Here is a 20,745-nt window from a genome sequence, read left to right as displayed (position 1 = left end):
GATACAAACAGTGTTTGTGGGAAAACATAGAGGTGCCTATGGATTCAAATGAAGATCGAAGTGGCACAGAAGTCAAATGCAAGGAGCTCTATGCGTACAGGCTACAATTGATGACAACAAGAAGTAAAATCGCAAAGGTCCTTAGCTGAGTTAATTACTCTTATCTGAAATATCCTAAAACTACTTCTAACCAAATCCATATCTCAGAAGGAGTGAGCATCATGGCCAAAAATTTCCCACGTGAAGTAAAGATGGTATGATATTTACATGAATGAAACAACTTAAACATACAGTAAAATATAAGCTCCAGCTTCAAAAATATAGCTATCACAGATACTGGAGAGATGTCTTCCTAGCCTTATACGACTGATATACGGAGCAAATGGATGAAAAACGTAACCGCCCTACTGAGGCACTACAGTGCAAAATAAGGCACGACTTATACCAGAGAATGAGCTCTACTAGATGTACACACAGTGGAGCCAATTACAGTTGTACCTACAAAAAAATTACTGCACACGAGGTTTAATGAAGATCAAGCTCGCACCAAATCTCAATGATAACGAAGTAGCAAGGTGTCTACTATGTTCCAAAGCAATATGTGCCCGTTTACTGCCTTTCTTTTTCGCATTTTGCTTGGAAAATATTGAAAGTATCAGGACACACAAATCCACCAACACAAATTCACTTGTCAGTATGATTAAATAGCCACACTTATTTCATAATTTGACAACAAAAAGCAACAACAACATACCCAATGTATTCCCACACAATGGGTTCTGGAGAGGGTAGAGTTCATACCACTACCTCAGAGATGAGGTAGAGAGGCTGTTTCCAATAGACCCTCGACTCAAGACAAAATACTGTCTAGATTTTTTTGTAAAAAAGGTACAAAAGACAATAAGGAGTAGCATAACAATAGATAGTAACAGAACAATACCACCACAAAATAATGCTCCAAGCGACCTATCTGAAATAACATTTATCAACAAGAATTCAAGAAAAAAAACTACAAGCATAGCACTTCGACTACTAATAAGGACAACCACTAAGAAACTACAAGCGTAGCACTTCGACTACTAATAAGGACAACACTCCTATCTACTAGCAAAAAGCACTCCGACACGACATATATTCGAAAAAAGATGATTTTTGTTATTAATCATGAATGCTCTCTCCAACGCCGAATGTAACACTGAGGAAATCTTATCATTCATGCACCATTGTCCCAAATAGCAGTACTAGATGTGACGGATATGCCTATAAAACATCATTGTGCTTGAATTCCTAAATACGCCAAGTCCAGAAAAGTTTGCTAGCACTCCCTCAAAGATCAAAATCAAAGTTGTAGAACTTTGATAAGCTATTGCATTTGAAATAAACATGTCAAGGCCCCTGATCAGCTAAGAGGAACGTTCGATCTGGAAGATGCCATAGAAAATGGCATCAATGATGGTAAATAATACGTTCAAACTGCATAAATACCTCAATCACCTTCCTGAAACATAGCTAAGAGGAACATCTGAAGCTTCACGAGAGAAAATCAGTAAAACAGAGTCAACACTGTGCTTAAATGGCATAAATACCTCAAACACAATCAGAGTTGCAGGGCATCAGTGAATGCAGACATAAAGCTTTCTCGCAGATCATCAATCAATCAATCAACGAATCATTCCTTTAAGAAACACAAAAACGATAAACAATAACCACAGTCATTAATTACAATCGATTTCACAAAACTTCCTAATCTCAAACAGCACCATTATTCATCATATTAATTCTTCCACAAACAACTTATTCAACACAAACAACTCTGATTTATTGGGAATAAATAAAACATATGATAACTCGCATGAGCTAACTACAGTATAGACAGTGATAAAAACCTAAAGGACAGGCCGGTGCACTAACGCTCCTGTTATGCGCGCGTTCCAAGGAAAGGATCTATTATAAGCAGTCTTACCTGCATTTCTGCAGGAAGCTATTTCCACGGCTTGAATCGAGGTCACATAGCAGCAACTTTACCCATTATACCAAGGCTCTGCTTCGACAGTGATAAGAAACTAAAGTTCATAATAAGGATAGAGAATGAGATTACTATATATCAATTTCACCAAAATTAGTTGACTCAGGATCTATTGCTGCCCGTATTATCACCCCGATTCTTAGTAGATTCAGAAGAAGCAAGTGCTCGTCGCCGATGAACGATGTTGCAGAAATCTACGGAGAGATTAGAATACAGGCGAGATACTTTGGAGATATTGCTATTTATATCTCGAATAAGCGCTACGTTTTTCACCAAATTATCTGGAAGCTTCGATTGATGATTTTCATTCACCTGTTGAATTAAAACTCTGTTCTGATCTAGTACCGATTGTACCTCTAGTATATACTTGCTAACTGTTTCCCAAGCTTCGGTGTCGTTTTCTTCCGCTTCTTCGCCGTCGCTTTCGTAGACGTTGACGTCTTTAACGCCGCTAAATTCGCCGCCGTCCATGATGAAAACTGCCGCTCAGGTGTAGTCAATGAATAATGTCACCCGCTCTTTTATTATTCTGTTGGGAGCGAAATGATATATTGACATGTATCATGTTGATATTGTCGATTCTAGTACTACGCTGGTGAGTCATTTATTATGTTGATGACAAATGGACCTTTTATGGATCCCACCCTTTCATCTTTTTAACTTTTGCTTATATAGGTATAAATTGACATCTATACATACTTAGAGATGTGCATAAATAAATAATTAAATTTATATAAAATTTGAATAGATAAGTGCACACATTCTCTGTGGACATCTTTGTGGCAATACCGAGATTGCCATGTAAATACTGAGGAGCACGTGTATATCTCATTATTTAACTTTATATAAATTTAAATATTTGTTGTATATACTCTAAATTGGATACATAATTGTTTGGTGAAATCAAGTTAAAAAGGACACGATATGCTTAAGTAAAATATGTTAGAGAAGATAACTTTACTAAATTACGTCAGTACGACCGTACGGGCAATAGACTTGTAAATACTTTTTATAGACAAAAAATAGGGCAATAAAAATTTGATCTAATTTTATCCGTCTCTGTATAACGCATCTAATCTAATCTTGCTGTTATATCTTCGTAAATGTACAATCGTTAGATTCTATGTAAACCGGCTGTATATGAACATTTTTTTACATCCCGTTAAATACTTTTCAAGACAAGCCTCAAAATAGAAAACCACCAATATATAGTTGGTTAAACTGAAAAAACTACCCAGCCAGTGTATATAGCTTTCTTGGTGCATTATTTGTTGTCTTTTGCATGAGCATTATAACATCTTCATTAGATTAGATGTTCGAATCATCGTGGCAAGGTGCTGCCTCAAATTCTAGTTCTTTCCTCATTTCTATGAGCATCACAAATTCATCTACGCTAGTAGAATAACTAAATAATCTGCTCCTCATTTTATTAAGCTAATTCTGCAATAACAAGAAAACTCAAAACTAACGCCCAGCAGAGAGAATTATCATGCTTGAACTCCTCTATTTCTTCAGGACTAACAACTAACAAATATTCAAGAGTGTGGAGCAACCCCACCCCCCTTTTTTCATTCAAGGTTTAGTATCAACTGAATTAATTGGTTCTTCACATACAGCGTTAAGTGATAATCTCTGATGACCATTGCTGATCGGTTGTTCCAATGCTCCGGTAGAGCTATGTAAGTCCCACTTACAGTCTTTGATAGAATGTGCTGGTACCACCTTGGCGGCACTGAGAGCTGCTAGGAACTCTTCATGATCTACTGGCTTCAATCTCTTTGGTTCATCCTCCTGTTTCTCATGGGACCCAAAATGTTGCAAACTTCTTTTTAACACTTCATCCTTCACTTTCTGGAGAAAAGATTAGGACTAAATGAGCAAAAAACTTGGCATTCAAAGAACAGGCAATATTCTCATAAGCATGTCGTCACTAGTGGATCTAAATTTATATAGTACAAAATGTATCATCCTAAGAAAGGAAGAGGAAATAGGATGAGGAAGCAGGCCAAAAGAAGAAGGTTCAATAAGACAAGCATTCCGGTGTTTGTTACTCATTTCTTTCTCAAGAAAGAACTCTCATGTCATCTCTGAGAGATTTTCATTTCTGTTGACTTCAATAGCTTAAATGTTCCTATTTCATCTCTGGCAGACCCCATGCCATTAGAACTTCAGTTGTTTGCAATTTTCTGCCTACTAGGTTCCAGACAAAAATTCCCTATTACAATAGCCTGGTACAGAAAAAAGTACCCGTGTATGATGGGAATAAGCTAACAATGTACGTTACTATTATACTGCAGAATATAAATTCTAGTTCTTTCATAGACTGTTATTCAGATAACATTAAGAGAACATCTATGTTCGTGATCTCTCTTCTATTACTTGTGATTGGATAATGTTTTCTCTACAGAAGTTTATTTCCAGTACGAGTTCTTTCTGTGGTTTCTATGAACTAATGAACTACAAATGGAGTGCAACAATATGTAATGCACTCCTGCTAAAACCCATCATTACTGCATTTCCTTCCCCACTCTGTCTAATACTGATCCCATGTAAAGACAATATCTAAATTCCATAAACTCGTGTATATTAGAGATCCCTCTCCTCTCTGTTTGTTAGTGTTCCAGCAGCATTTAATTTTAAAGCTGATCTATTTTGTCCATGTTTTTCACTTTATACCTGTCCACAGCAAAGGTATGTTGCTTTAATCATTAGCAGAAAAAAGATATGTAGCTGAAATCATGACTAAGGGGAGGCATTATACAAATTATCGTAGTATAGAAATATCTTGAACTTCTCCTAAAAAGCAACAGAAGGCAAAACAAATAGATATCAACTAATAATTGAAACCCCTTCTTTTTAAAAAAAAAAAAACAAAAAGGAAAAATTAAATGTAGTTCCATTTATATGTAACAGTCTTAAGGAAGAAAAGTTAAGATAGAGAAAAGCATTAATAAATGAAATTGCAACATTGATTGGTAGGTCCGAAGAAAAACCGTATCTTCCTAATAACTTTCTTCCCAAAGAGATCAAGAAGTCTTCTATTTTTTATTCTGTTGGGTGTGTGTGATATAGTTCTGGTAACTCTGTCCACTAAGGCTAGGACAGATGGGAATAATCACCTAGTTAAACAAAAAAAAAAAGGTCTTCTGTGTTTTTTGGCTCTTCCTCATTTATTTACGAACGACAAAAGAGAAAAATGAAATGTGTATCCAAATGGAAGGTAGCCGATATAGTTTGCTTTTAAGTGTTACAGAGTCATAACACAACAGTAGACTTCTACATGGTTAAAAGTCATTCAACTGAAAACATCACTTCAACTATCTGCAAAGTTCAAATTATATATTCAGGCAGCAGGACAATGATAGATTAACCAAAATATGGCAGTTCATATACAAAACTTTGTCATTCTTCCTTGCTCGGACTAAAAAGTAATTAGCAAACATCTTTAGCGCAAACAACTATAAACTTAGATCATGATATTCAATAATAAACTTATGCAGATTTTAGTGACAGTGTCAAGTCAGTATACATTTCATTGGTATTTAAAGTTAAGGCAGCACTTAATATATTGTAGTTGTCTGTTTAAAGCCTAAAGGGCAGCCCGGTGTATACCGCTATGCCCAGGGTCTGGGAAGGGTAGGTCCACTAGGGTGTATTGCATGCAGCCTTATCTTGCATTTCTCCAGGAGGCTCCTGTTTCCACAGCTCGAACCCGTGACCTTCAGGTTACAAGGAAACAACTTTAACCGTTACGCCAAAGGCAGCCCTTCATCGTAGTAATATGCCTTTGGTTGTTCTTTCGGAAAAATAGAAGCTCATCTCTAAGATACACATTTTCTTCCTACTACATAGAATTAGAGTTTAAAATGAAACTACACTATGCATGCATTTATCTTCTAACTTGCATTAGCTCAACTAGTTCGATTAATCTGTCGTAAAAAGGTGCGAATTTCACAATCATCAACAAGCTCATAATAGCACTAAAGCATTACAAAATGAATACTAATTCAACATACTTAAAACACTGTTAAACAACAAATGACATGCATAAACAATGGCAATATCTAAACAACCTGTACCAATCGCGAGTCGAACTTGGGAAGCCCAATGTGTCCAACAGTCAATGATCCAAAAAAGTTCCCCAGCAATGCAGCATCTGGAATTGCTAATCCATTAACAAGCCCTGCAACTAAACCTCCTAGAAAACTATCCCCAGCTCCAGTTGGATCAACTTGAAATGCTGGAAAAGGCGCAATTGGCAATTCATCGTCTTTAGTATACACTGTACACCCTTCTTTCCCATTTGTCACTACAACACAACACCATTTTCTCGCTTCCTCTACATCCACATATGGTGCTTCCTCTGCAGACGCCTTCAAAAACCCGATTCGTTTCAATAAAGGCGAAAACCCGGTTTGATTCAAATGTACAAGTTCCACCGTTCCATCAACCGGGTCAAATACCCGAATTAAAGCTTGGATATCTACAAACACAACCTTACAAATTTCAATCATTCGCTCAAGCGTTTCGGGTAAAATCTCCCCACCAACACCAACAGCTAAACCAAAATCAAATTTCGAATTCGGAAGATCCGATGGAGTTACCGGGTCACATGCAGTGACCCGTTTTAGAATCCGATCTTGCCGTTTATTCTCCGTTGAAAAATAGGCGTGGAAAACGGTGGTTTTGGATGACGGCGAAGTGATAATCGGACGGTGATTAACGGCGTAAGCAAAATCGGGGCCCACTTTGGAAATGTAGTCGGAGGAAATGGATAAACCGTCGAACACGGCGGAGATAAACGACGCCGCTCCGCCGAGTGACTCCGCTATTACGACGTCGTTTTTTATCAATACGTCGTGACAGTAATTCCCCACAATTAAGCACTTATGAATTGATGAATCATCTTTCGCTTCCTTCACCATAATTTAAGTGTTTTTTTTCTTAACAAACTCGAAACGACAGGGGTTCAATTTAATTAAATAATTTGATGGCAGAGTTTTTGCATGGTTTTTCAGTTTTAGTGAAAAGGGTATAGAAGAAATGAACCAAAATATGTTGCACAGACAAATGGCTGAAGTGGAAGTTTACAAACAAAACAAGGTGCATAAGCAAATCTGTGTATGCATTACATGTGTTTTTGTTGTTTGGCGAATGTATATAAAAGGGAGATATGGGAGCTATTAGGAGAGGGAGGTTTATTTAGGATGTAAAATGCAAATTGAGGAAAGATGTGAAAGGAGAATTTGTGCTTTTGTATTAATGCATTGAAGTGCGGACCTTATTGGAAAGGGATTGATTCTTGTGTCGTCTTCGATTAATGTTGTCCAAGAGTGAATATTTGCAACTTGAGGGACCGGTGTCGTATTTGACCAGATCAATTTACATTTTACGCTAAATACCAAATTCTAATTAGTTAACAAAAATCAACTAAAAGTAAATTGAGAGAATATGACTTGTTTTTATTGTGCAAGTGAACAAATAATAAAGCGTTCTCATTGGATACTTTAGGTCTAAATTTTGAACTACTTAAAATATGTCAATTTTTTTAATTAATGAAATCGCCTCAACAAATCATAGAATTGCGGATGAAGTGTATATATAATGAAAGCAAATGACATATTTTATATTGAGGAGGAAGTCTATAATGAAAGCAGATGACATATTTTATGTGATTAACTAATTTGCAAATTGACTCTTGAGAATATGCGCAAAATTATTTTCAAAATTTAAACCTAAAATGACTAATAGAACACTCCATTATGTATTCATAATTTGATTGAAATGAATTGTTCGAATATCTAAATAAATTTTTTTTTGAGAGACTTGTCAATATGTTAAGCCAAAATATACACTATTCAAGGGAACAACAGCATGCATGCTCATTGTCTATCGACCCATGGATACAGATAAAAGTTCCATTCTTTTAGAAAAAAAAAAAAATACCAATTGCTTATTCATTCCGTCTCATCTTATTTCGAGCGACTTATATATAGTCCAATAAACTCATAATATGAGAACGTACATACAGTATATTACTTAATCATAATTAATTAATGAAAGGGCATGGTTCTCTCTTCGTGAAAAAAAGTAATTGAAGGGAAAGCCCGGGATCAAAACGCATTTGTTGTTGCCTGTATAGCTACAAATTGTCACTTTAACAAAAATAAATTAGTATAGTTTGTGCAATCTTCAACGTAGGATTATTGACGACGTGGATGCCCTAATTTCCAGTTTGGTAGTATCATTCTCCTACACTTAGGACACAACATTTACAGATTACAACAATTATAATTAAAACTAACATTGATGGCAAAAATTCCTTATACTAAGAGTGTGTAAACCTTAAAATTTCTGCAGAAATATGGTTGCTAAGTTGCAGACAACTCATTTTTCTCTTAAAAACATCAGGAACTTGTCTTCTTTTGCTAGCAGATTTCCTAAGCACAACTGTGAAATGAAAGATGTTTGCCGCGTTCAATAGGAGAAGAGAGCGTCACATCACACGCTATTGAAATGACAATCAGAGATCATGACAATTTTATACCCCTATATAAGAACGAAATATTATCCGTAGCATAGAGATGTTAGATATGCAATCATATTCAATCAACAACGAGGTGATTAGTAAACTTTACCAGTGAACAAGATGGTTGCGAACAATTAATATTTCATAATACATGTAGGAATACCAGTGGAGAGCTTATCACCTTGCTTCTCATTATAACAATGCATATCTAGCTAGGTCCATTGTTACAATGAAACTTTCAAGATAGTAGAAATCAACTTGAGCCAATTCCCCCCATGAAGGTCCTTGGATCAGGACAATTCCCGGAGAATTGTGCCTGCGAGAAGTCAAATCCTGGATTCTGCAGAGACGTAACCCTTTGTTATCAGAACGAAGTTCTTGGATAGTAATTTTTAAATCAAGCAAAACAGCTTGAGACAGATATGCAGGTAAATAATAGAACTCCAAGATACTGACATAGGGACTGTCTACCAGAGTTCGAGCAATATGCCTGAAAGTATCACATTCACCTGTATCTACAAATTACAAATGCATAGAGAAACTAAAGGAAGCTAAGTTGGAGGTACCTAATTTAATCCAATAGATAAGACTGCTCATGAAGCTTGAAGCAATATAGATACATGGATATACACATACAAACACGGGGGACATGCGAGACAACATGGCTTAAATAGTTAATGGAAACAAAATAAGCCTGTGAGAGAGAGAATGACAAGTAAACCTTAAAGAAATTGAACTTATGTGTGTTATGGCTTTTGACATTAAAATCTCTGTAGCAGCCAAATTTGATAGGGAATTGCTAAAATTTAATCATGGAGTCAGGCTTATCAAATAATCATACGTACAATCTGAACATCCAAAAACGTGAGAATGATGTCAATATTTTTTTCTTTTTGATGAAGGAGAATGATTGTCAATATTAAAGTATGGACTATCATTTTCCCAAAACTATAAAGAGTAACTACACCTGAAAATGAAAAATAAGGGCCGAAACAACAAGACATTTAACAACTTGAGAAAACAGAAAATGAAAGGAACGTCTAATTTCTCAATTTCATTTTTTTTTTGTGTGTGTGTGTGTGCGTGTTTTGGGGGGGGGGGGGGGGGGGTATGTAAATGACTAGAATCCAACTGTTACATCTTAGTGTGCAATTATTGCTAAATCCTAATCAAGCGGTTTAAGACACCAAGCTAGTTTTCCAGTTCAAAACTTACAAAGGCTCCAGCAATTTCTCAATGCCGATAAATTAAAAATGAAGCTAATTGACATTCATTTGAGTGCTATGCTAAAAAGTTCCAACTACTGGTAAAAACTGAGAAGGTGAGCAATGATGACATTTCTGAAGCTTCATGAATGGAGTCATGCATTAAGAAATCTAATAGATAGAGTTTCATATAAAGCCTTCTAAAAGTTCATTTTTTTCCTGTCGTACCCTGTGGTTTGACTGGTGCAGACTAGGAGGTTAACTCCCAAGAAACTGTACGCAGTGATTGAACAAACAATCTGTTGATTGCCTGTAGTCCTTGATATGTATCTGCTTTGAATTGTCAGCATGAACTGCCACAGCAGTACAGCACACAACAAGCACGCCAGGACTCAGGCACTCAAATGTTTAGTGAGTGAGACTTTTAATTTTACACAGTAATAAAGAAGCAAGCCATCGCGTTTCATTCACATTATCATCTAAGGGATTGCCTACATTCATTGAATCTATTAAAAAAGCAAGCTCACTCAGTACATAGATGAGCACAACATTTCTGATTAGTAGCCCAAGTAACTATTGGCACCCAAGCGACAAATATTCAATAGTAGAGCTCTTTATCTTTCCAGTCTTGTAATCATCTGAGTCATTTAGCAACCTCAAACCATCACCAGCATCAGTACAGATTTCCTAAAGCTTAGCTTCTCTATAAAATGTGTGATGTATATGAACCTCACTTACTATTAATATTACCTTCATTTAACTCTATTTTGATTCATGTGTCCTTTCCACTAACCTTTACTTGCACATAACACTGCCTAGAATTATCACATCATTAAACATGGAAGATATTTTGGGGAAGCCCGTCTTAATTTCTGTAAAAAAGAAAATACTTTGGGATCTTGGATACAAGCTACTCTGATGCTCCCAAAAACGTTGCTGCTCTTCACAAGGAACAGTACTATTTTGCTCATTCGAACAGAAGTAAGGTAAAGAGAGAACAGTAATGCAGTTCTACTTTTTCTTTGGAATAGAAGCTCAATATACTATCATTTGCTTCTTTTTATAAGCTGCATGATTGCAAAAGGAGAAATGAGCCGTAGAATGTGGAGGAAAGGAACTAAGTAAGAGATTGCTGCAGAAAGCGACAGACACATATAACAAATTATTGGTAATCAACAGTCTTCATAAAGGCAATTGATGATGAGAAAAAGAGTTCTCCAGCAAATAGCCTGAAACATACATCGGATTATCTTCGGCCTTACTAGTATGAGTTTCCGCAAGCTACAAATTTCCTTGTATAATTTTCTGCACTATCCCTTCCTTTTTTTTTTTCTTTTTTTTTTTTAAAGTTCAGCAGTGTCCAATAAACTATTAAAGGCCTTCCCTGTTATTAGAGGCAATTTCATTACTTTCAACGCGGAAGCGGCATCAGGGAAAATCACCAGATATGTTTAATTCCAACAAAACGGTCAACAAAAAAAAAAAAACAACCTACAAATGAAAAATCATTACATAGAAAGGGTCAACCAATCATGAGTATGACTACAAGAAGGGGCAAACCTATGAGTCGATCAACGAAAGAACGGTAAACAAGCAAGTAGCAATTTACAGTTCAACGAATCTACAGGAGAGCGCGAGAAATGAAACATATAATTCAGTAGAGCTTAATCATATTACCTCTTCTTGGAACCTTTGAAGCATGAGCCTTTTCTGTTCAAGATCACTGGCATAAGGATCCAACTGCCCTTGGCCCATTATAGGAGAAGACCATGTCTGACCTTTATCCCTCTTCTGTAAAGTTACATGCAGTATATCATCCTCTGCCATTTACCATCTAAGTTAGAACAGAATATATTGGTATACTAGCTATTAGCAATTTATCAATTATCGTTCAAACTAAGCATATCTGAACCTCAGAAACTCCATGGAACTGAGAAACACTTCACACAAATATACCCAAAGCAACTTACAACAACTGACTCTTATAGCTATTAATTGAGCTGACCCGAATAGACTCGGTGTTCTAAACTAATAAAGTTCACACTCTCTAACTTTCCTAATGATTTCAGAGACGTTTGCCCAATACCCGTAAAGTTGTTGCCATGTGACCAGGAGGTCACGGGTTCAAGCCTTGGAAACAGCTTCTGGCAGAAATGTAAGATAAGGCTGCGTACAAGACCCTTGTGGTGGGACCCTTCCTCAGACCATTCACATAATAGGAGCTTTAGTGCACCGGACTGCCATTATTATTTATTGGCCAGTACTATTTTATATGCTCGAAACAGCACGAGTTTCTTCTCAATGTTTCCTAAAAGAGAGGCCCAGTACCACTCTACCAAGAGAAAATCATCAAAAGCACAGTGCCAGCAATTGAGTTCTGTTACCACCACCAACTACTATGCAACAATAGCAAACTATCAGGGTACAACAACAAAAGCATACCCAGTGTAATCCCACATGGGGTCTGGGGTTATATGCTCGAAACAGCACGAGTTTCTTCTCAATGTTTCCTAAAAGAGAGGCCCAGTACCACTCTACCAAGAGAAAATCATCAAAAGCACAGTGCCAGCAATTGAGTTCTGTTACCACCACCAACTACTATGCAACAATAGCAAACTATCAGGGTACAACAACAAAAGCATACCCAGTGTAATCCCACATGGGGTCTGGGGAGGATAGTGTGTATGCAAACCTTGACCCTATAAGGTAGAGAGGCTGCTTCCAATAGACCCTCGGCTCAAGTAAAAACGATAAAAAGTAGTTCGAAAAAGAAACAACAGGTGTGAAGAAGCCAAGACAAAATGCTAAAGGAAGCCCGACAACACATACTAAAAATGAAAGTCACTACCATAAAATAATACGATAATCAAAGTGCTAGAAACAATAAATAGTAGCAGAAATGGAATACGAAGAAACTGCCAAAGTAATACCATGACTACTAGTACGAAAAACTAATTGAGACAACCCTCAGCTTCCTAACTAGCCCTCTACCATAATCCATATCCACCATCATCTTCTAATATAAATCCTGTGTATCCATTCCACTTCATTTTGGCCCGTTCCATCAAAATCTCACCCTTTATTAAGGTAAATAATAAATTACCTAGAGTCCAGAATGAACAATCGGTCTTAACTGGGTTCATCAGATCATGCTGCAGAGAAAAAAATTTTTAAATAAAGGTAAAATCTTTGGTGAAAAATACTAAATTATTAGCTTACATAAGAGTAATAAATTGAAGAATACTGACATTAAGGTAAGGGGGGTTGCCTTTGATCCCAACTTCCAAATGCTTAGAATCAATCTTGCAATAAAATAGCTTCTTAGGAACATTTTCTGGAAGAGTAATGTAAATGTTCAATTCTTCAAGCGTTTGATCCCACTCGAACACCTTTTGGCCTGAAATTCAATCTCGACTTCACAATCAACAGTTTATCATATTCCATGTGTACAAGAAAGTTAGTACTTCCACTGTCCCAATATATGTGTCACAATTCGAATTTCGAGAGTCAAACAGTATAACTTTTAGCATGAAATTTCAAAGGAAAATTCAAAGGAGTTAGAAGTACCATTGTGGACGAAGCTGTGACGTTTCTCAGGGGCCAATTTTTCAGCCATTGAATTTAGGGTTTCAGCTTCTGATTTGGGTAATTTTTCTCTGATTTTGTTGTTCCTCCTCCTTGGCGCGGAATTGTTCTTTTGTTTTCTAGCTGGTTTGCGTGGTCTCGAATCTTCAGGAGCCGGTCCAACCGGGTTTGGTCTTTGTATGCCTAACGCTGTGTTTGGTTAAAGTTTTTCAAAATGATACTCCTTCAAATAGTGTTTTAAGTAGGTGTTTGGCCATGGGAATTTTTTAATTTTTTTTTTCAAAATTATTTTACTTTAATAAAAACGTAGTGTTTGGCCATAAGAATGAATTCACTTTAATGAAAATTATTTTGAAAAAGTAAAAATGAGTTACTTGTTTTCACCTTTCTCACTTCTATTTCTTCTATAAAATTTCAAAAATAACTCCAATTTATATTAATGATTAAAAACAACACCAACTTTAACTTTCGAAAAATATTATTTTCATGACCAAACTGGGGCCTAAATATACAGTTGTTAATGCACATGATACGAAAAAAATCATAACCTAACACACATAAAAAGGTTCGAGAAATCCTAAATTACTATTTCGGGGCGTTAAAAATCTTAAATAAGCAACTTACGCCCTAAAAAGCATTCACTATCATTTACTAGGTCCTTATGGATAGACCAATAAAACTTTAGGTCAAATAGTTACGGTTGCACACATTCCAGAAAAAGCAGGAACCAACACACATGAAAAGTCTTGAAAAATACTAAATTTCAATTTTGGGGCGATATAATTCCTAAATGAGCGTCATACATCCTTGAAAAACATTCAATATAATTTTCTAGCTCCTTACCGATGGACTTATAAAATTTGAGGTCAAACAATTCCGATTGCACATAATCCTAAAAAATCATAGACTAATACACATAAAGAAGCTCGAAAAATATGAAATTTCTATCTTTGGGCCTTATAAATTCTAAATGAGCAACATATTCCCGTGAAAAAGCATTCACTATCATTTACTATGTCCTTACAGATGAATTAATAAAATTTTAGGTCAAATAATTTTGATCGCACATTTTTCAAGAAAATCATGGACTAATATACACGAAAAATCTCAAAAATATTAATTTCTTGTTTCGGGGTCATAGAAATACTAAATGAGCGACTTGCACCCTTAAAAAGCATTCAATATGACCCACTAGGTCATTACTGATGGACCTGTAAAATTTTAGGTCAAACTGTTCCGGTTGCACATACTCCAAAAAAAATCATAGATTAATACACCCAAAAAGACTTAAAAATCTTAAATTTCTGTTTCGGGGTCTTAAAAATCCTAAATGAGCAACATATATCCCTGAAAAGCATTTGCTATTATTTACGAGGTCTTACGGGTAGATCAATAAAATTTGAGGTCAAACAGTCCCGATCGCACATACATATTTCATCGAAAAAACTATGGCCAATACATGAAAAGCCTAGAAAATTCTAAATTCTTATTTCAGGGCATTAAAAATCCCTAAAGGAGTATCGAACACCGCTAAAAAAGCATTCACTATCTTAAAATTTGAGATCAAACTGTTCCAATCGCACATTTTCAAAAAAAAATCATAGACCAAAACACTCAAATTAAAAATCTTAAATTCCTAATTTCAAGGCTTTAAAAATCCCAAATGAGCGACGTACGTCCCTGAGAAGTACTATTCACCATTATTCCCAAGGTCCTTACAAATAGAGTCATAAAATTTTAAGTCAAAAACATATACCAAGAAAACCATGCACTAATATATATATATAGGAAAAGCCTTTAAATTCCTATTCTAGGGCCTTAAAATCCTAAAAAAGTGGCTTATGCTCCTGAAAAGCATTCACTAGCATTACTAGGTCCTTACTGATCGGCCCACATATTCTGAAATAACCATGAGTTAATACACGCGAAAATCCCAAATTCATGTTTCGAGGCCTTAAAATCTTAAATACGCAACCTATGCCCTGAAAAGCATTCACTATCAGTTTCTAGGTCCTTATGGCTTCACTGAGTTCAAATAGTTCCAAAATTTATACCGGAATAAATCTAAACTGAATTAATAGTCTAGCCATGATCCAACTCATTCAAAATTTAATTGGTTAGCATGAGTTGGTTATAGACCTAGCTCAAATTTTATGGACCAAAGAAACCAAAGAAATTGAGACAAGCCATTTTTTTAAGGTAGGCACAATGTTGGGAGAAATAAGTCATTTTTGGAGGTATCGCTCCCAATATAATATAGACACAATATTGAGAACGCCTAGAAATAAATAATATCCTATTGAAAGCCCCCTTAAAGAATAAGTCATGCAGATTACGAATTCGAATTAATGATACTCCAACGCGCATAACAAATTTTGATTATTGTCTTTGGTACTCTCTATTCCATGAGTCACATGCCTAAAAGTTGTTAAAAATCCCCCATGAACCATATACATTAACAGTTGGAAACCCACCTAAAAAAGATAACCACTTGCTCATTTCACTTTCTTCATCTCACTGTTAAATCTATTTTTAGCAATTTTATGTTTGACGGCCAACATTGTGCCTGCCCCATCCCCAACTCTTGCTCTAAACTTAGCTACTGAATATTGGTACTTTGCAGGTGATTCAAGGACCAAATATAATCCTTTTACTTTGTATGTAACACTGATGCATCACTATCCTTGAATATTAAAATTGGGGGTTTATAATTAGAGGGTGTTTTTCGAAACAGTAGGGGGTAATGGGTAATGGGGTACACTGCACACACAACAGCCCAAGATCTTTTTGATCTTGAACTTCGAGCTTTGTTTATAGGACAGCGGTTTACAATGGAACATGATCTAAGGCCGCTAGAAATAAATGTTGATAGTACAAAACAACTGATTACTTTGCTTAACAATGCAGACACTAATACTAACAACTTCACACTACTGTCCAATTGCAGGTTCCTTCTTCAACATCTTGATAGTCCACCACTCATCCATATCTACAGAAAACAAAATAGACTTGCTGATAGTCTAGCAATCACTACTGCACAACCATCCACCCTAGCTACTACTTCCTTAGCAATGTTGCTACTATCTTTTGGGTGCCTCCTCAAAACTACAAATATTTTGCAAGCTGATAAACAGGAAGACATTCTACTAGTACTAGACGTGTGAAGACCCTGGTCTTGCCGCCTAGTACATCTGTTAATATACCCACTACTACTGGATGGTCCGTAAATATTGTACAATGTACAAATACGTGGCAATGCTGCTACCAAACTACTCTCTGTAGACTTTTTATTACTATGCTAGTATAAATATCCTATATCAGCGATCCATTGAAAAAAGAAAAACCAGAAGATAAAAATTTTATCCGATCAAGAAAATAGTGTACTAGATATGGCTACAGAGAGCAAATCTAGGGTAGTGAAAGTGAAGCCCAGTAGTAGTAGCCAAGTTGGTTCATCTTCAGAACCCGAAATGATTCATCTCTTATCAAGAAAAAGGTTGTTCAGATCTCATCTAATAAGCAATCTGGAGATTCTAAGGGTAAATCTGTCATTAATGTCTCTACAACTGAGGTATTCTTTGGCACTAGATTCTTGTTTTTTGATAAATTTTGCTCTATTTGAGATCCTATTTAGTTGTAATATTGGTTACATATCCAAATACATGCTTGCTTTATGATAAATTCTTCTTTATTTGAGATCTATTTAGTTCTAATGTTGGTTACATATGCAAAAAGTTGCTTGCTTTTTGGTAAATTCTGCTTTATTTGAGATCCATTTAGTTTTAGATTGAGGAGCCATTCTTAATTTTCTGTTTCAATTGAAAATGAAAAATCAAATAAAAATTTATAGTTGACTAACTTGTACAACGGAACTATAGTTGTTATAGAAACTCAGTTATCTGTACAATGTAATACTATTTGCTATTTTTTTTTTTCAAGGATTAGAAGATGAATACAAAAAAGTAAGTATTTTTTCCAGCCTTTTTGGTTATTGTGATGAATGAGGATGACCTGACACAGCTTGTATTGTGTTGGACGCTCTGTTCATGGGAAGTTGCTACATATGTGTTTTTGTTTGAGACATTTGGTGTTCGAAATTTATTGGCCTGAGCTCTACCAAGAAAACGCGTTTCCTACAAAGAAGTTCTTCCTATTTAAGTGGCTTAAACCCGCGAATTTCTATACATCGAAGAGGGACTTGGATCTCATGTTTGCTATGCTGGTGAATATGTTTTACATTTCCTTGAGAAGGATTATATTTGGTATATGTGAAGGAATAAAATTATCATCTTTTATTTGGCTTATATTTTGAGTCGTATATTTTCAACCCGCATTAAAATCAAAAAAATAAATAAAAATGAAATGAACTAGTCAATTGAAAAAAGATGTACAAGTGTCTGTTAGCTACATTTTCTCTACTGGATCTCACTCACTCACTCACTAAGAGTCTGTTAGCTACATTTTCTCTATTGGATCTCACTCACTCACTCACTCACTCACCTGTCTCTTGGATTATGAATTCCAGCATCTTTTTGATATCTTGAAGACAACTTACTCGGCACTAACTCTAGATAGGAAGATTTGACGTCGAAAATAAGGGTAGAAGGTTAGTAGGTAGGCTAGTCATTCCTAGTTCTCTCTAATCAATATTTGTTGTTTGTTTGCTTCATATTATTTGTTGTGCTACCTTTTCTGTTCTTCATTGTTTTCAGAATGACTGCTTCGCTTTTGTATTTTCTTTATATAATTGATTTCAATATTTTGTTAAAATATCCCACATATAAGTGGTATTCGTTTTCTACATTAGTAGGGGGACTTAGAAAGAAAGAATGCAGATCTCAAAGACAACGTCCAAGGGAAAGAAAAAGCAACATGTCAATATTTTTATACCCAAAGAAGTTATTGTTGAGATATTACAAAGAGTACCTTGACAAGATTTGTATGAAACTATAAAGAAAGTATGCATGCAGTGGTGTTCAATTATATATAGTGGTAGGTTTGCCTACTCACTGAACGCGGAATATTAAAATCCTCATCATCATTCTCGCAATTGGAAGCAGTTATTATTAGCAAGACCGATGATAAACGTTCTGTCACAGTTTTTGCCTTGGAGTGACATAGTTTTCCAAACGATGCATTCCAAGAACATGAAAGATATTGGGAGACTAAATACATGTATGCAGTAAATGATGTATTGAGTAGCACCGTACATAGAATCATGTGCATGCTGAGGGTATATTCTGTGAATGGTTTCATTTGTTTCTGGAGTGATGATGCTTGTCTCCATGTCTGCAATGCTATCACTAAAGAGTATTTCACAACTCCACCATATTCTTATAATACCAATATGGCACAACACCGGCTGGTTGCAGTTGGCTTTGGATTTTGCCGGCTTTCATATGAATACAAGGTTGTTGTTCTTCATGAACACACAGAATTTGAATATGCTGATATTAAACCAATAATTTTAACTGTTGGAACTGACCGTTCATGGAGGTCTCTGAAAGTCATTCCTGATACAAAATTTATTTCTCGAATTGAGAGTGGTGCACATGTGAAAGGGGTATTATATTGGTACTTGGAGAGTTGTACTCTTAAAGATTGGCCATGTCATAGTAAGAGAATTGAACGTCTAATATGTTTTGATGTAACTAAAGAAGAATTTGATATGATTATCGTTCCAGCTGAAATTGATGGCGTAGGAGGAGTCCAGAATGTAATTAGTATTACAGAAAAAGGAGGAAATCTTTGTTTGATAAACATAAGTCATGGTCCTATTTTCTCTATCTTGATTTAGGTATATGTTGCGTATAGTACTACCGATTTGAGTTGCATAAATTCATGAAAGAAAGAGTTCACTGTGACCATTCCTAATATGGCTTACAATATAAAAATCAGTCGTTTGTTCGTCTTAATTGTTACTGATGACATGTTGGTGATTCAACTTGATGATGATGAAGCCTACGGATTTATTAATGTAGCAACTGGAATGCTGTTGAGTGTATTACGTCTGGGTTGGTCTGAAATTGTTATCCCTTATGTCCCAAATTTGATTACTCTTTTTCATCGCCCACAACAACTACAACTACAACATATCAAGTGAAATTCCACAAGTGAAGTCTGGGAGTCTGGGGAAGGTAGAGTGTGGCAAATCGCTTAATGCTACCTCAAGGAGGTAAAGAGGTTTTTCTTGGCCACTACTTTTTAGCTCTTCTTTTAGGTGCTAGACTAAACTAGATTGCAATTCATGTCTTTTTCTTTGTATCAAATTTCGATTTGTCATAATAAATTCCATTTTTTTTTAGATTCTTTTGATATTATTGTTATGTGACACACTTCAAAATTAGTGTGTTACCCAAGTTTTCAACAGCTATGGATTACCTAGTATTAATGCTCTGAAATAATCATATGCACATACATCTAGTTTGGACTCTTTAAATTTGTCATTATGTGCGCGACTGATCCTTCTATGTAGTGCATTTTTGGAGTATTCATTTATTCGACAATTCTTCTAAATTCTAGTGTTCAAAGAAAAGAAAAAGGTAGAAAAAATTGTTCATGCAATTGGTTGCTACAAGCTTTTGGTATGTGGATTTTAGATATTTGATATTCAAAATTTACTGGTGTAATTAATTTGGATTTACATAAAAAAAAGTTGTATTTATATCAGTTTTAAATTGTTCAAAGGGTAATGAGATACCCATAAACTTTAAGTGTCATTTTGAAAAAATTAAGACAACTTTAATAATATAATTTATGGCTTTTCTCTTTATAAAATTAAACAATAACTTATAATATCAATTTCCATTTCTAATTGCTGAGAGGTAAATTTGACTTTTAAATACTATGATTAATTGCAACCATCTGTTGTCACCTTTGCTAACTCTACCGCCACAATGATCAATTCCAACTATTTGTCAATTGTACAACTAGTACCACTTCCAACTATTATCAATATCCTCTTCATTCATCACACATTCTCAACTGCCACCGCAACTATTAATATTAACCAACTTTACCACTACCAACATGAAGAGTTGATGTTTGTTGAAAAGTGAAAAGCACTATATTATGTTAGAACTACAAAAATACTTTTAAAACTATTACACTAAAATTGAACTAATCATTGTTTTTTATTTAAAAAAATATTCTAAACTGATTTTTAGTACAAGTTTATTTATTCCAAGTTCTAAATTTATTGGATAAATTTATTTTAATTCATGTGAATTTTTTGCCTTTTTTCTTGGATCAAATTGTCAATGTATAGTCATATTCATATACGTTTCATCAATTTAAATTTTATTTTAAACTTAGGAATAAATTAATCAAGCTAACACTCTACGCTTCTGATATAATGATATTTTTATGTCTTTAATTAATATGTATATAATTAAACTTTA

At 35.2% G+C, this 20,745-nt stretch overlaps 4 protein-coding genes across 5 annotated transcripts; 1 reads left to right on the top strand and 3 right to left on the bottom strand.

The window, feature by feature from the left end:
- Window positions 1–1,678: 1,678 nt before the first annotated feature.
- Window positions 1,679–2,654, bottom strand: LOC107875474 (protein EARLY FLOWERING 4). The gene has a single exon (XM_016722206.2). It carries the CDS (start codon window positions 2,495–2,497, stop codon window positions 2,129–2,131), a length of 369 nt encoding a protein of 122 aa, XP_016577692.1. The 5' UTR covers window positions 2,498–2,654; the 3' UTR covers window positions 1,679–2,128.
- Window positions 2,655–3,598: 944 nt separating this feature from the next.
- LOC107875475 (inositol 3-kinase) lies at window positions 3,599–6,951 on the bottom strand. The gene is made up of 2 exons (NM_001325057.1): window positions 6,100–6,951; window positions 3,599–3,877 (listed from the first exon to the last, which is right to left on the bottom strand). The coding sequence occupies exons 1-2, from the start codon at window positions 6,949–6,951 to the stop codon at window positions 3,599–3,601; spliced, it is 1,131 nt and encodes a 376-aa protein (NP_001311986.1).
- Window positions 6,952–8,630: 1,679 nt separating this feature from the next.
- LOC107875476 (nudC domain-containing protein 2) lies at window positions 8,631–13,551 on the bottom strand. The gene is made up of 5 exons (XM_016722208.2): window positions 13,328–13,551; window positions 13,009–13,157; window positions 12,864–12,912; window positions 11,438–11,580; window positions 8,631–8,895 (listed from the first exon to the last, which is right to left on the bottom strand). Exons 1-5 carry the CDS (start codon window positions 13,374–13,376, stop codon window positions 8,809–8,811), a joined length of 477 nt encoding a protein of 158 aa, XP_016577694.1. The 5' UTR covers window positions 13,377–13,551; the 3' UTR covers window positions 8,631–8,808.
- Window positions 13,552–16,074: 2,523 nt separating this feature from the next.
- LOC124899388 (putative F-box protein At3g21120) lies at window positions 16,075–19,614 on the top strand. 2 transcript variants are annotated; one of them, XM_047414156.1, is made up of 2 exons: window positions 16,075–16,916; window positions 18,156–19,614. In XM_047414156.1, exon 2 carries the CDS (start codon window positions 18,519–18,521, stop codon window positions 19,140–19,142), a length of 624 nt encoding a protein of 207 aa, XP_047270112.1. In that variant the 5' UTR covers window positions 16,075–16,916; window positions 18,156–18,518; the 3' UTR covers window positions 19,143–19,614. The 2 variants fall into 2 exon arrangements, with proteins under 2 accessions (XP_047270112.1, XP_047270111.1); XM_047414155.1 differs by having other exon boundaries at window positions 18,153–19,614.
- The last annotated feature ends 1,131 nt before the right edge of the window (window positions 19,615–20,745 follow it).

This window comes from Capsicum annuum, chromosome 6 (assembly GCF_002878395.1).
Source record: "Capsicum annuum cultivar UCD-10X-F1 chromosome 6, UCD10Xv1.1, whole genome shotgun sequence".
Taxonomy (NCBI): Eukaryota; Viridiplantae; Streptophyta; class Magnoliopsida; order Solanales; family Solanaceae; genus Capsicum; species Capsicum annuum.
This window is presented reverse-complemented; position numbering and strand designations above follow the sequence as displayed.

Bases quoted from the DNA above. Each gene is read 5' to 3' on its own strand.
- LOC107875474 (XM_016722206.2), bottom strand. From the start codon at position 2,497: ATGGACGGCGGCGAATTTAGCGGCGTTAAAGACGTCAACGTCTACGAA.
- LOC107875475 (NM_001325057.1), bottom strand. From the start codon at position 6,951: ATGGTGAAGGAAGCGAAAGATGATTCATCAATTCATAAGTGCTTAATT. The intron at 3,878-6,099 runs GTTGTTTAGATA...TCTTTTCTCCAG, and splicing joins TCGACTCGCGATTGGTACAG to AAAGTGAAGGATGAAGTGTT.
- LOC107875476 (XM_016722208.2), bottom strand. From the start codon at position 13,376: ATGGCTGAAAAATTGGCCCCTGAGAAACGTCACAGCTTCGTCCACAAT. The intron at 12,913-13,008 runs GTCAGTATTCTT...TTTTCTCTGCAG, and splicing joins GCAACCCCCCTTACCTTAAT to CATGATCTGATGAACCCAGT. The intron at 11,581-12,863 runs GTAATTTATTAT...GGTAAATGGCAG, and splicing joins TTGTTCATTCTGGACTCTAG to AGGATGATATACTGCATGTA.
- LOC124899388 (XM_047414156.1), top strand. From the start codon at position 18,519: ATGTATGCAGTAAATGATGTATTGAGTAGCACCGTACATAGAATCATG.